Below are 16,216 nucleotides of genomic sequence, written 5' to 3' on the forward strand. Positions count from 1 at the left end.
TGAATCATGTACATTGCAGTAATGTTAACATGATTTTGTTTCTTGCTAGTATACTATTGCTTTTTGAGCTTTCAAATGAAAGTTCACAATTTCAGTGCAATGTTCCCCTGCATGGTTTAAAAACCCATTTATTTAAAGACCTCTGTTAAAATATCAGACAAAAGACTGTCGTATGAATGCGTTAAACATTTGTCAACTTATCACTGACAGTAATTTCAAGGCTCTGGTTTCAAAATGAATCACTGATATTACAATAGCATACTGTAAAACATACCTGCTTATTACAGTAATTGCCACTCAGCCTCACTATCTTCATCTCCTTGACCTCATTGTATTTGCCACCTTGTGGTTACAGTCACATTTGATGCATTTCTTTGAATCCCACAAGGAAAGAGGTGGTTCATTCATGTTCACAACTCGAAACTTATCGTGCTTGAGGGGAAGAACGATGCTCTACCATCTTTCTCTTTATAATTTCTCATTATTTCTTTCCCTTTATGCATCACTATATCAGAATTATTCTTACCCGTCATTCATATGGAACTCTTCAAAATTAATAGTGGATTAATGAGCTCACTGGGAAATGCTACACAGATTCCTCTGAAAAAATATGGAACGCGGGCTCTGCTTTCTGTGGCGGGCTGACAGTCAAGGATGAGATGGGCCTAAACCATTAATCAGATGCCAGGTTTGAGCAACAGATAGAGATAAATCACTTTATAGGTCAGAAACAATTATCCATCTATATAGTTCAGGTTGGTGCAGTCTTCACACTTGAGATGAACTGCACAACTCAAAAGATCATACATCAGTCAGTCTCATCAACACATCTCAAATTTCATACACACTTCATCAAAGACTGTTAGCAAAATCATGGCAAGGAGAGTGCATCCTCATTGTACTATAGGCACTGAAGTCCATGGCTGAGGTACAGAATTGACAGGCTGCCCATGTGAATCAAACTGCCTCTAATAAATGTGCAAAGAGCCCTCCAAAGGTCAACCCAACCATACAAATAGAGTCAAACTTTCTTCTCCAACTGAATATTAATACAATCACTGAATTTCACAGTCCGCATTGCTTTTAAAATCAAAAGTCCAAACATTTATTTCGCCACCTTTTGCAAATCAACACATCAGTTTCGCTGATATAATCTGTTCTTTCCACTCAATCAATGTAGTCTGCTGATCTCTTTACTTGTCTTCTGTCTCACTGATTAGTCTTTAGTGATTGGTCACTGCTACTTACAATCTGCTGTCCTGTCCCCTCCTCTAACTGTCACTAGTTTTCTGTGATGTCACACTGATACTAGAGTTAGCTGTTATTTCCTCTCAATGATATTATCTGGTGTCCTATCAAATTCAATGTTATCACACATCTTTTGTAAACAGGAATTCTATGCTTTCAAGCTAGAAATTTATGATGTCAAAAGGATCTTTTGTACCCTAGCACCTTCACTCCTCTTCGGAAAACACCAATTTATGGTGTATAAATTCATGGATGCTAGCTTGTTCCTTACCCAAGTGTTATTCCTTACATGAACCTTGACAGTGTGTCATCAGAATATTCAAATGGATGTATTATAGTCAAGCCTGATCCTGTTATCCCCTGACATTCACAAACAGGGATACTTCCCTACCTGACAGCAGTGATTACACTTCAAAACTAATTGGGTGTGAAGCACTTTGGGATATCCTGGTGATGTGATAAGTCATTACAGAAATGCAATTTCCAGCAGAGGTTGCTGGTGAGTGATTAGGAACCCTGCCTGATTTCCCCCCTTCTTAACCCAAGGCACCAAGGCTAACTGTAGAATCCCAACTGAGACCAGCTAACTCAGCACAGATCAGGGGTCAAAGTGACTCAGAAACCAAGTTAGAATCAGCAGAATAGGAAAACATGGGAATGATAGAAAACCCAGTTACCTTTTTGTTGACAGTTCACTTCTAATACACTGATGTTATCAAGCTTTTTATTAAATGTTATTTCAGGCCAATATTAAATTCTGTTCGTTAATTAACTCTTAAGTTTTTCACAGAGTAAAGGCACCAATTATCTACTGGTCCAAGCATGATGTGTGCAGCAGCTCCTCATTCTGGCACTCATTCCCCCAGATTCTCAGAAGTACCCGTCCATTGTACTTGAATTTGAATACATTTGGTGAAAACATTTGCTTTGAGACCCCAGCACTGTCAAGACCATTGACAATTTGTAGTTAACTCTCTTTGTCTTTGGAGAACTCAAAGGCTGTAGATACTAACCCGTGAGCAACAGGTCTGTCTTTATAAGGACAAAGTGTGGATTGCACTGCGGGTGTCAGATCTTCTGTACCAGAAGAGTGCTGGCTTGCTCTTGGTGTCTCCGAAAGATCACCCAAGGAATCAGAGGGCTGATTATTGGCCGCTTGTGACTTGTTCTTCCCCGCAGAATTTATTTCTGTGTCATCGATAGGTGCCTCTCTGTCTTCTTTTGCATAATTCTTACCAGTGTTAAAAATGGGGCTAATATTCCATTTGTCCTCCAAGCGACATTCCTTAGTTTTCACACCTATAGTCTTTAATATTGTGTCCATTTGCTTCATATAATCTAAATGTCCATTTACCTGCAAAACAAAAATAAAAATGTTTCCACAGATGAAACAGTTGTGTGTGTGGACACTCTTTGCCTAATACAGAGTGCATACGCACTCCCCATGGGACATGCACCACTTATTGAAGTCCAGAGAGCTTAGGTGCAGGGTGGTACAGCCAAGGGTTTGGGATCCCCACATATGCGCAAGGGTACTGCTAAAGTTTGAAGCCATGCAGCTTACCAGCACAGAACACTAAGCTTCTTTTTGTTTGTCCAGCTCTGACTACCCTATTTGTTAGTGCACTGGATCTGAAGGGTTACCTGGAGGCGAGTGGGAAGAATTCCAACCTCCAGTGACAGGTCTGTCTTTTCAGGTTCCGTTAATGAGCCAGGCTAGTCAATCATCAACAGTGCCCTGGAGTACTGCAGATCTGCTGGCTCAGGTATAGCATTACCAGACCCGACACAGAGAGAGGGTTGACTTTGCTTTGGACGTTCACCTGTGCTGTGTCATCTTGAAGTCGTGTTTTACGTTGCTCCGAAAGAGACCCTGCTTGCCTCCTTCCCCGCCGAGGTGGTCGTATTTTCATATATTTGGGTATGTCTGCATTATAAGAAATATTGAGCCATTTAAATAAAAACAAAAGTTCTTTGTTGGTCTAAGAACAGAATGATCACACTGACATCTGAATGTGGGCACATTCCAAGGTTACACCAGCTCTAATGCGACCTAATCACTGCTTAGCTGGAGGTTATACAAAGCTCCCTGGAAGAGCCTGCAAATGAATTGCTAGAAAAAAGGAAAGGAAAAGTATCATGGATTTAATGAGGTACCATCAGCTAGTGTTCTTATTCTTTTTTTCGATCTCCTTTCCTCCCCTTGTATCCTGAAGCACACACTCATCCTGGGGAACATCCTTTTTGAAAGCACTGACTGATCCTGGGATACAGTTCTGGGGCACTGGCTGGGCTCTGGTACCTAGCGTCTGGAGCCAACTTACAGATGTGAGTCCAGATATTGGATTATCTGGTGCTGACAGTACAGTAACAGCATATATTTATTATAGTCATGGTGTCTTAAGGCCAAATGCCTATGTCTGGTTAATTGACCCACAATACAATATTCACAACTGTTAAAGGCAAAGTCTGTTGCGTTTGCTTCAAGAACACAAATTAGTTCCTTTACATTGCTGCTCTGGGTTTATACAAAAATAACTTGTATTTATTCAGCATCAACAAGGTGGAAAAATATCCCAAGGTGCTTCACATAAGGAAACAAACAGCCTTTGCTGTAGAATTGAGAGAGGTGACCAAGAGCTTGGTCAAAATGAAGATGTCTCCGAAAGGCAGAGAGAAATAGATGGGGAGGGGTTTAAGGTGTAAATTCCAGTGTTGACAGAGACAGTGGAAGGCCCTACCACCAATGGTGGAGTGGGGTCCAGGGGGGAAATGCAGTGAAGTTCAAAGACAGAGAAGCAGAGGGCATGGGAAGGGATGCAAAACTAGAAGAGGCTGCAGAAGTAAGATAGGACAAGTCTACGGAGGAATTTGTAGATGAGAGTGAGGCTTTGAATGAGATCAATTGGGGTCCAGGGGCCAGTGAAGACGGAGGTGATGAGTGAGTGGGACTTGGTGTAGGTCAGGATATAGGAGGTGGATTTTATGGAGGTTTACAAGTATGTGTATATTGGAAATTAATTTTGTTGAACTCGCAGCATTTTGCCCGAGCTCAGAATTGCGTTACTAATTTAAACTGTTAGTAACAGATGACTCAACAAAATACTTGTGTCAGTGTTGAGTCATCAGTTCTGCTGTATGATATTAAATAGCCAATTTGTAATTAAATGTGGCACAGACAATAAAAAGCAAAAGTGTTTAACTAGAGCCTGGTGCTACCTATGTCTGACTCCATGCAGAGATAATGGAACATGTTCCTCAGCAGTGCTGGTCCAGACACACACATCCCTAAGGACATTCTGAAGAGCCAACGATACATGAATTTCAATCAGTTGGCTGCCAACTTTTCAAATGTCTCGAAAGCTCTGGGCATTTCAAAACTTTGTACTGTTAGCAAAGTTGTACAAAAGTAAATAACGTTGAAAACAGAGTGTGCCTCGTATGGTAAGGAAAAATAGTCCTAAACACAACTTTAAAAAACAGTACCTGAGCATTATGTATACTATTTTAAACTGCCAATGTCAAACTGTATATGTTGCATTCAAATACCACACTCCTGAAACATTTCTACAAAGTATATCTGTTACATCCTTTTATGACAAGAATATTATTTCATTACTTAAATGGCTATGATGTTCAACATACACACTATTGCATAAATCTTTGCCATGTTGTGATGAGTATATGAATGTGACATCAAGCTCCTGTAAACCTCGGATAAACATTTTCAAATATATTAGTGAAAAACTGTAATCTGCTGAATTGTTTTGTTAGAGGTCTGACTTGGGCTACAGCTGATGGGAAATGCTCACTGATCTCTATCAGATTGACAAATAAAAACTGGAACAATGTGCTTGGGAATGGGATGGAGGTTATAGAGATACATACAGACTGAGGTGATCAAATAGCCAGGGCATACACTGCTTCTGGTATTGTTGGAACGGGGAATACTGTCTGGTGAGGGTAGGAGGTCAGGATTGAATTGTGCTCATGTGAGAATGGTTGAATATTCTGGACTTCAGTTTGATTGTCTTTAGGTGGAGTATTTAGACATAATTTTCTAGGATATTAAATGAGCGGGTTAGAGTGCATGAGAGAGTAGATGGTACATGCTATATGGAACAGATTAAATGGCTGGGTAGTGTGTCCATGATAAAGTAGTTTGTTCATAGGCCGAAGAAGGAGATTCAATGGGTGGGGCAGAGTCCATGGTAGGGTAGGTTGTACATGGACTGTGGAAAGAACAGGTTTGATGGGCCTAATGGTCTTTTCTCGGTACGTATGTTCTATAAATTTGTTTTATAGAAAGACACTAAAGATTGCCACAGGGACTGAAAGATTGTGATGACAGTTTCAGTGATGCGTGCAGGCAAGCTGTTCCACACACAGACTGAATCCTATTTCCCCAAGCTGCTATATTCATTTAATTAACTAATTATTTCATTTGCAAAACAAACTGGCTAGAAAGTGTCTTAATTTTCCCTCTGTGTCTAAATATTAGATTCAATTTGTTTACCATACTTAATGCAACTCACAGATGTTAACACTTCACAAATACCTTACACCAAGGTTTGTATGACTCAGGTGATTATGAGAAAGAACAATTGTGATTTTGTTGCTGTTTACTGACAGATTGAGTGACCAGCGGCAAAGTGTGAATGTTTTACTTTTGGAAACCAAAACAGTTGGGAGTCTTTAACTTCTATCATCAATCTTTGTACTTCTTATCTGCCCGCTCCTGAAGCCATCAATTGTTGCTGTGGTACAGTGCCACAAACGCTGTCCAAACTCCTTCAAGTCGGCATTTTTCATGTGTGAGCCGAGTCACTCATCTTAAGTGGCTATTTTATTGAGGGGGTGGGGGGGTCGGCGGGAGGAGGCATCACGACCAAGCCTGATCTTTTTCGACCCGGTTATATCTCTAACTTTTTCCAGTTAACTCTTTTTCTCTCTCCACGGATGCTGCCTAACCAGCTGATTATTTCCAGCATTTTCTGTTTTTATTTCAGATTTCCAGCATCTGCAGTATTTTGCTTTTGTACAAGGATATAGTGTTAGATATTATGACAGATGAGGCTAATGGCTCAAGGGGGGTGTTTGGGGATTTGGGGGGGGGGGGGGGGAAGGAAAGGAGAAATGATAGTTGAGAAAAGGCAAATGTTAGTTAAAGGAGATTCAATCATTAGACAGATAGATAACCTATTTCTGCATTCCTTTTCTGTCACCTCCCAGGGTAAATAACAGTATAAGAACATAAGAAATAGGAGGAGTCGGCCATTTGGCCCCTCAAGCCTGCTCCGCCATTTAATAAGATCATGGCTGATCTGATCTTGGGCTCAGCTCCACTTCCCTGCCTGCTCCCCATAACCCTTCACTGCCCGCTCCCCATAACCCTTCACCTGCTTATCATTCAAAAATCTGTCTATCTCCACCTTAAATATATTCAATGAGGATGGGTAGAAACGATTCTGGAAAGGGAGGGTGAACAGCTCGAAGTTGTGGAACCAATGACAAATGGAAGAGCAGGATGGATGAAACTCTTGAAAACAGAGTTTGAGGAATTAAGATTTTTAGATTAAAAAACAGAACTTCCAGGTCAGTGATCTGAGGATTACTCCCGGTGCCACATAATGGGCAGTTAGATGCACATCATATTATGGCTGGACAGTTGGCATAGAAAGGAGGGTTTGAGATTTCTAAGGCGCTGGATGTGTTACAGAGGAAAGTAGAAATGTTTTACAGATGAGATGGACGTCACTTAAACCAGTAAGTGGATTAATCGTGCAGACGGAAGGATTTAAAGTAGTAAAGCAGGGAAAAAGACAGATCTTTGGGGGAGTGGCTAAGTAGTCTAAATTAATAACTCTGATCAAAGCGCTGTGGAAAGATGGACTTTCGGGTAGCGAGGTTAAGGAGAAACAGTGAAAGAATGAAGAAAAAATAAAAAGGAGAAAATTGTATGACACATATGAATGTGTCAGGGTTGCAGCATTTACATGTGAATGTGCAAAACATTAGAAATAAAGTCAGGGAACTAGGGGCACCAGTTACGATGGAGGAACATGATGGAGCCCTGACATAAACTTGGCAAAATATTTTCCAGAGAAATAGAGAAGGAAAAAAAAAAGGGAAGAGGGGTGGCCTTATTAATTAAATAGATTATTACAGCCATTGAAAGGAAAGTTTGTATTGATGGTGTTTCCTGTCTGGTTAGAGTTACGAAATAGTAAGGAATCTGCTACTATAAGACATTTGTTGATGATTCTGCTATACCCATTTCATCATCATCATCATAGGCAGTCCCTCGGAATCGAGGAAGACTTGCTTCCACTCTAAAAATGAGTCCTTAGGTGGCTGAACAGTCCAATACGAGAACCACAGATTCCAGGTGGGACAGATAGTCGTTGAGAGAAAGGGTGGGTGGGACTGGTTTGCCGCAAGCTCTTTCCGCTGCCTGCGCTTGATTTCTACATGCTCTCGGCGATGAGACTCGAGGTGCTCAGCACCCTCCCGGATGCACTTCCTCCACTTAGGGCGGTCTTTGGCCAGGGACTCCCAGGTGTCAGTGGGGATGTTGCACTTTATCAGGGAGGCTTTGAGGGTGTCCTTGTAACATTTCCTCTGCCCACTTTTGGCTCGTTTGCTGTGAAGGAGTTCCGAGTAGAGCGCTTGTTTTGGGAGTCTTGTGTCTAGCATGCGAACGCTGCCCTGCGGAGCTGGTCAAGTGTGGTCAGTGCTTCAATGCTGGGGATGTTGGCCTAGTCGCGGACGCTAACATTTACACTTCTTCTAGACCCATCTTTTGTTTCTTTACTTGTCCCATTACCATCTCCTTTTGCTTTGTACAATCATACCTCTCATCGTTTAATCTCTCCTGCCTTCCACCCTATCACAGAACTTCCCTTTTGTTTGTTCCTTCCCTCCCCCTTTCTCTGCCCCTGCACTTGCTGAAAATCTGTTACATCACTAACCTTTCCCAGCTCTGACGAAAGGTCATCGACCGGAAACGTTAACTCTGTTTCTCTCTCCACAGATACTGCCTGACCTGCTGAGTATTTCCTGCATTTTCTGTTTTTATTTCAGATTTCCAGCATTCGCAGTGTTTTGCTTTTGTGATAACTACATTTGTGGTTGGAACAGAGTTGTAATTATGGGGGAATTGATCTATCCCGAGTTAGACTAGGATGACAGAAACATTTATGGTCAAAATGGGGGAGGGGTTCTTAGAATGCATCCAGGGCTGTTTTCATAATCAGTCTATGGCGTGCCCAACAAGGATGAATGCAGTATTAGATATGTTCTGGGTAACAAAGCAGGACAAGCTGAATCTTGAACCCTTGGGATTCTCTTTTTTAGCCAGATGGCAGGCGCAGTTCAACACAGAAAAATGTGAAGTAATACATTTTGGGAAAAAGAGTGAGAGTAAGTATACCCTAAATGGTGAGACACTTAACAGAGTGGAAGAAGAGAGAGATTTAGTGGTACAGATACATGGGGGGAGAAATTCACTATCATCCTGTTTGGGGCACTAGTTTTTAAAAGTTTGAAAAGTTAGCGTTAGGTGCTAATGATTTCAAACTTTAAAAAATTCGCTGTTTTTGTTTCAAGAAGGAAGTAAAGTGCTAAATCAGGTGCTCCACTTCCTTCTTGGTGCGCTAATCGGCAGCAGGCGGGGCGGGAACCTCAGTAGCCCGTGCAGCGCTGCCACATTCATAGGCTCCTCCCCTCCTTTAAAGGGAAGGGGCATCGTTGCAGGCTCTGCAAAATAAAAAGTTCCTATCTGGACCACCAAAGCAGCTGCGATCTGGCATAATCAGCCTGGCACTCGAGCAGAGCACCTGGCTGATCGATTGCGGGCAGGATCCTGCAAAAAAATACTGGAAGAAGAAAGGCAAGTTTAAAAAAAAAAACTTAGCTTGGCCACCTCACCGTTAAGCATCGCTCCCGAAGCAGCCAGCCGCCCGAACCATGCCCCCTGCAGCTGTTGGGAGTTTTTGCCCGGCGCTGCCGCAGGGGGCAGAAACCAATTTCGGGTCCGTGGCGCTACGCACGGCGATGACGTTATGATCTCTGGGCGAAGGAGATCGGGGCACAACAGCACTGCAAAACTCCTGCCCAATATGGCAGGAATCGATGTCAGCGCCGTGCCCGGTCGCAAAGCCGGGGGCACTAACGGGAGGCACAAAGGCACTCAATTTCGCCCTCATAGATCTTTAAAGGTGAGGATGCTGGTTAAAAAGGCAAACTGAATGCTGGCAGTTATATGTAGGGGCAAGCATGATGCTGAATTTATACAATACATTGTTTAGGCCACAACTGAAGTATTATGTGCAGCTCCTTTGCATCCTACTACAGGAAGGATATTCGAGCCATAGAAAGGGTACAGCAAAGATTCACTGGAATGACACTAGGAATGTGTGATGATTTTAAGGAAGCCTCCAAAAGAAATTTGGAACTTTTTGACTAGAGCAAAGACTATTAAGAAGGGATCTAATAGAAACTTTTAAATGATAAAAGATACTGAGAAAGTAAAGAGTGAAAGATTGTTGATACTGGTTGGCAAATCATTAACAAAGGGTGTAGACGCAGGATTATCACTAGGGGGAGTTCGAAGATGTTTTTAATAGAGGGTTATTAGAAAATGGAATGCTTTACAAGTGGCTATTGAGGCTCAGACTATAACTTAATATAAAAGGTAATTGGAGAAGTATTTGAAAAGGAAGAATATAAAAGCAGAATTAGACAGATCCACAGAGAGCAAGTCCTGGCATAGACACAATTGAGTTAATGGACTCCTTCTGCTGTAAATTCTTTGATTTTATGAAAACGTTCTTGTCACCACACGAGGAAAAGAATTAAAATAAAATCAGGTGGAAATGAAATCATTCAACCACAAGCTGTATGGAGACATTCTCTAACAATGTCCTTGTGAAGGGCTTTATGCAACAATCACATTTGGTCTCTGCCATGATATTCCTCGACAGTAGTGACATTACTCTATGTAAAGCACAAGTTTCAAAATGGGGTCCAAACAGATTCAACAGTAACTTTCAAAAGGGAATTGGCTATCTATTGAAAAAGAACAAATTGTAGGGCTCTGGGGAAAGGGCAGGGGAGTGGGGCTAATTGGTTAGTTCTTTCAAAGAGTCGGCAGGGGCACGATGGGCCAAAGGGCATCCCTCTGTGCTGTAAAATTCTCTGACCCTAGGGAGTCTGCAAGGGGACCCCAGGAGTTCATTGCATTTCTGTATTTGCTGACTTACCAGCAATTACTAGTTCCCAAAGCCAAATTGGATTGAAAAGGATTTATTTTTTGCACTTTGTTGCCAATGTAACTGAAAATATTCCAACAGGAAATTAAAGCCCCCTCTATCTGCAGCCTTTCATCCAAACCCTTTACACATGTACAAAATCAAATACTTTAAAGATAATTGGAACAATTTGTGTCTGGTAAATATTCCTATCCTCAGTGTATTTAAGCCCTGTATATCTACACAGTAAAATCATCCTTCAACATCTTTACAAGGAATAAAATTGCACTCTGATAAATGTTTTCCGTGACCCCTGAATGTTTGTCTATGTATAGGGTGTTCCCTTTCTGCATTTTGTTCCTTGCCCAACTATATCGAACTTTCCACAGTATTTGTGGACTGTGCTCTGGATTCATTCAGTGAGAGAGAAGTTTTCCATTGGCACAGTGCAGTGAGGACCACCTCTCTGCTGAGTACGGATGGACACCTACTTGTCATTCTGAGCTGGCCCACTTATTAGTTGCTAATGATAAGCATGTGCGAGTGCTGGTCTCTACAGTAAGGGAGCAAAGCCAACTCTCTGACCTCACAGTAACAAGACATTGAACGGCCACACTTTAACCTCACCATAACAGGATATTCAAAGCCAACGCTTTAACCCTCAAAGTTAACAGGATGCTTAAAGCCAACATACTAACCTCACATAATAGAACAGTCAAAGCCAATTCAAACCTCACAGTACCCTGTAACAGGAAACTCAAAGCCAACACACTAATCTCACAGCAATAGAACACTCAAAGCCAATACACTAACTTCACTATAATAGGACATCCAAAGCTAACACACTAATTTCACAATGACAGGACACTCAAAGTCAATACACTGTCATGGCAACAGGGAACTCGAAGCCAACACTATAACCAAGAGTTATTTTTTCTGCATATTGAAGGACAGAGAACAAGCTGCTTCTTTTTGCAGAGGAAAAAAACATCCAAACTCAGGGCTAAACCAAATCTTTACACATTTCATTACAAACTGATGGTTCATATATCCCATCTATAGCCAGTGTAAGCTTCTGCTTCTCCACAAATAAACAGGTTGGATCTATTGATCGATGCATGTTTTCTTTTGCGAGAATTAAAATAGAACAAAACAAAGCAGCTATGTCTTAGCATTTAACGATGGGGGTCAAAACTGGACTCCTCTTGCAAACATGAGCACATCTAAGCACATAATGCCTACCAATGTTTTCGGACATATACTGCACAGTGTCGAGTACATTAAGTTAGACGGGCCATTTTATCAAATCACTGTTTAAAATTTGATTGATATCATGAAAGAATAGGTTTTGAGCAGTTTGATTAACAGGTTTCGACAGTTGTGGTTACCTCCTACATACCCCATAATCGAACAGCCTGCTGACAGTCACACTAAAGAGTGGCCACTTGGCTGTAGCCCTGGAGGACAGGCACCACTTGTAGAATAGTACCCCAGTGACGGACAAGTGCCTTCAAGAGAAGGAAGGCAAAAAAAAAAACCCTTGAAGTGAAAATAATGAGCGCTGTGTAAGATTTAAAACATCATACAATAGTAACAGTAATTCTGCTTTTGTGGTCAACGTGAATTTGTATTAACAGTAAAAATCAGCATGACTGACTCAACAGACTGCTACTAGGTTTAACATTTCTATACCATGGTATTTCCTAATCACTTTCTTTTTGTATCAGCTAATTCATTTATGACCTTGGTGTCACAGCCTCTTCTCACCACATCAGATGGAGCACCATGTAACATTCAGCGTTGTTATGGTAAAATGCAGCAGTGAAATACAAGTGGCGTTGACGGAAATGAAAACTGTGATGTTAAAATGTGAACAGGAAGCATCTGAGACAAGAAATGTGCTGAAAAAAATAGTTCGTATCAAAACAATGAATATTGCCATGGGTGTGTCAGAGATTACCACACACCGCCAGTCTGTTTGGGCTTCAGTTAGCTCCTAACACTTCATTTCCAAACCAACATTTAAATTGTGTAGAGAATCCCAGCAGAAGTGTGTCATACAGAGTTCTTTTCTCATGACCTATCTCTCCTCCTCCTTGCTGTGTGGATTCATGGAGATGTACACTCACTGCTAAAATAAGCACCTCGCATATTAACACATGCTGGTGTGCACACAAACGACACTGGCATATGCTGGTGGGTATAGTACACCGCAAACACTGGTGTGCACACACATTACACCAGTGGCCTGCGCTTGAGCACATGTTGGTTGCCGCACACATAGGCCGACACACTGACACATGCTGGCATACACACTCAGTACACCTGGTGACATGCATAACAATATGGCACAACACCCCACGTTACCCCATCATTTCTGATAGGTTGCCACTAGCATCGCCTGGCTTATAAAGATAAACAATAAATAACCAACCTAGCCCAACTACGTCAGATCCAACTATCTGTCAGTGCATTTTACATGTAATTCAATCTCAGCTTCTGCTGACACTTATAAGCCACTTGTGATCTGGTCTTGTACTTTAGGATGTCACCAGAAACACTCAGTTGAATTGTCATTGATTCATTTTGATATACTATATTTTGTAATAAATATATCTGCATGCCTATTCATCTACCCAACATGGTTTATCTGCTGTTTTCTCCAAATAACTAAGGATCGTCAGGTCACTGAGCTGAATCATGGCTCACTCCACCCTCCTAGTGGTATCATTTTGCCACCTACTGTTAGCTGCAACTACCAAGATTTAAAAAAAATTGAATTCTCAATTAATTTAGATAAAGGAGTTGGAAACAGTACACAGACTCATCCAGTTATTTCCTATTTTATAATAACTGTCGTCTAAAATTTATAAAAATCCGCCTTTGCTGATCGGGTGTGGTCGTGTAGTGGTGATTTTGCTGGTTATGGCAAGGCCTGGACTAATGATTCAGTAGAGCAGGAGATCAAATCCCACCTTGGGTTGTTGTGAAGCTGATTATTTGCAAGTGTCAGTAGGTGAACATTTAGGGAACAATGATCATAGTATCATAAGGTTTACATTAGCTATGGAAAAGGACCTAGAGTAAAAATGTTTAACTGTGGGAAGGCCAATTTCAGTGGGATGCCTTAATTTCTTCTGAGGCTCAGTGTCAAATTTATGTTTGTCTGTAACACTGTTGTGAAGCGCCTTGGGATGTTTTACTATGTTAAAGGCGCTATATGAATAAAACTTATTATTAAGGGCACGTAAGTAGTAAAAGGGTAGTAAGAGGAGGGGTCGATTAGGGACCAAAAAGGAGACCTATGCATGGAGGAAGAGGGTATTGGCTGCGGTAACATAGAAAATAGGTGCAGGAGTAGGCCATTCGGCCCTTCGAGCCTGCACCGCCATTCAATAAGTTCATGGCTGAACATGCAACTTCAGTACCCCCTTCCTGCTTTCTCGCCATACCCCTTGATCCCCCTAGTAGCAAGGACTACATCTAACTCCTTTTGAATATATTTAGTGAATTGGCCTCAACAACGTTCTGTGACAGAGAATTCCACAGGTTCACCATTCTCTGGGTGAAGAAGTTTCTCCTCATCTCAGTCCTAAATGGCTTACCCCTTATCCTCAGACTGTGACCCCTGGTTCTGGACTTCCCCAACATTGGGAACATTCTTCCTGCATCTAACCTGTCTAAACCCGTCAGAATTTTAAACGTTTCTATGAGATCCCCTCTCATTCTTCTGAACTCCAGTGAATACAAGCCCAGTTGATCCAGTCTTTCTTGATATGAAAGTCCCGCCATTCCAGGAATCAGTCTGGTGAACCTTCGCTGCACTCCCTCAATAGCAAGAATGTCCTTCCTCAAGTTTGGAGACCAAAACTGTACACAATATTCCAGGTGTGGCCTCACCAAGGCCCTGTACAACTGTAGTAACACCTCCCTGCCCCTGTACTCAAATCCCCTTGCTATGAAGGCCAACATGCCATTTGCTTTCTTAACCGCCTGCTGTACCTGCATGCCAACCTTCAATGACTGATGTACCATGGCACCCAGGTCTCGTTGCACCTCCCCTTTTCCTAATCTGTCACCATTCAGATAATAGTCTGTCTCTCTGTTTTTACCACCAAAGTGGATAACCTCACATTTATCCACATTATACTTCATCTGCCATGCATTTGCCCACTCACCTAATCTATCCAAGTCACTCTGCAGCCTCATAGCATCCTCCTCGCAGCTCACACTGCCACCCAACTTAGTGTCATCCGCAAATTTGGAGATACTACATTTAATCCCCTCGTCTAAATCATTAATGTACAATGTAAACACCTGGGGCCCCAGCACAGAACCTTGCGGTACCCCACTAGTCATTGCCTGCCATTCTGAAAAGTACCCATTTACTCCTACTCTTTGCTTCCTGTCTGACAACCAGTTCTCAATCCACGTCAGCACACTACCCCCAATCCCATGTGCTTGAACTTTGCACATTAATCTCTTGTGTGGGATCTTGTCAAAAGCCTTCTGAAAGTCCAAATACACATCATCAACTGGTTCTCCCTTGTCCACTCTACTGGAAACATCCTGAAAAAATTCCAGAAGATTTGTCAAGCATGATTTCCCTTTCACAAATCCATGCTGACTTGGACCTATCATATCACCTCTTTCCAAATGCGCCAAATCCAACATCCTTAACAATTGATTCCATCATTTTACCCACTACCGATGTCAGGCTGACCGGTCTATAATTCCCTGTTTTCTCTCTCCCTTCTTTTTTAAAAAGTGGGGTTACATTGGCTACCCTCCACTCCATAGGAACTGATCCAGAGTCTATGGAATGTTGGAAAATGACTGTCAATGTATCTGCTATTTCCAAGTCCACCTCCTTAAGTACTCTAGGATGCAGACCATCAGGCCCTGGGGATTTATCGGCCTTCAATTCCATCAATTTCCCCAACACAATTTCCTGACTAATAAGGATTTCCCTCAGTTCCTCCTTCTTACGAGACCTTCTGACCCCTTTTATATCCGTAAGGTTGTTTGTGTTCTCCTTAGTGAATACTGAACCAAAGCACTTGTTCAAATGGTCTGCCATTTCTTTGTTCCCAGTTATGACTTCCCCTGATTCTGACTGCAGGGGACCTACGTTTGTCTTTACTAACCTTTTTTTCTTTACATATCTACAGAAGCTTTTGCAGTCCATTTTAATGTTCCCTGCAAGCTTCCTCTCGTACTCTATTTTCCCTGCCCTAATCAAACCTTTTGTTCTCCTCTGCTGAGTTCTAAATTTCTCCCAGTCTCTGAGTTCGCTGCTATTTGTGGCCAATTTGTATGCCACTTCCTTGGCTTTAATACGATCCCTGATTTCCCTTGATAGCCACGGTTGAGCCACCTTCCCTTTTTTATTTTTACGCCAGACAGGGATGTACAATTGTTGTAGTTCATCCATGCGGTCTCTAAATGTCTGCCATTGCCCATCCACTGTCAACCCCTTAAGTATCATTCCTAGCCAATTCACGCCTCATACCTTCAAAGTTACCCTTCTTTAAGTTCTGGACCATGGTCTCTGAATTAACTATTTCATTCTCCATCCTAATGTAGAATTCCACCATATTATGGTCACTCTTCCCCAAGGGGTCTCGCACAACGAGATTTTAATTAATCCTCTCTCATTACACAACACCCAGTCTAAGATGGCCTCCCTAAGATGGCCTCCCCCCTAGTTGGTTCCT

The 16,216-nt window shown here is 41.9% G+C and overlaps 1 protein-coding gene across 3 annotated transcripts in view; it reads right to left on the reverse strand.

Moving 5' to 3' along the window:
- Positions 1–702: 702 nt before the first annotated feature.
- The window catches only part of tmco4 (transmembrane and coiled-coil domains 4), a 109,258-nt gene continuing 93,744 nt past the window's right edge, over positions 703–16,216 (reverse strand). For 2 of the 3 annotated variants that reach the window (XM_070860315.1, XM_070860316.1), the window contains exon 14: positions 703–2,602. In XM_070860315.1, coding sequence (XP_070716416.1) covers positions 2,216–2,602 — 387 coding nt within the window. In that variant the 3' untranslated portion in view covers positions 703–2,215. Of the gene's footprint in view, positions 2,603–3,072; positions 3,176–16,216 lie in introns of those variants that run through there. The other variant, XM_070860317.1, reaches the window with a different exon arrangement.

The sequence above is a fragment of the Pristiophorus japonicus genome, chromosome 18 (assembly GCF_044704955.1).
Source record: "Pristiophorus japonicus isolate sPriJap1 chromosome 18, sPriJap1.hap1, whole genome shotgun sequence".
Taxonomy (NCBI): domain Eukaryota; kingdom Metazoa; phylum Chordata; class Chondrichthyes; family Pristiophoridae; genus Pristiophorus; species Pristiophorus japonicus.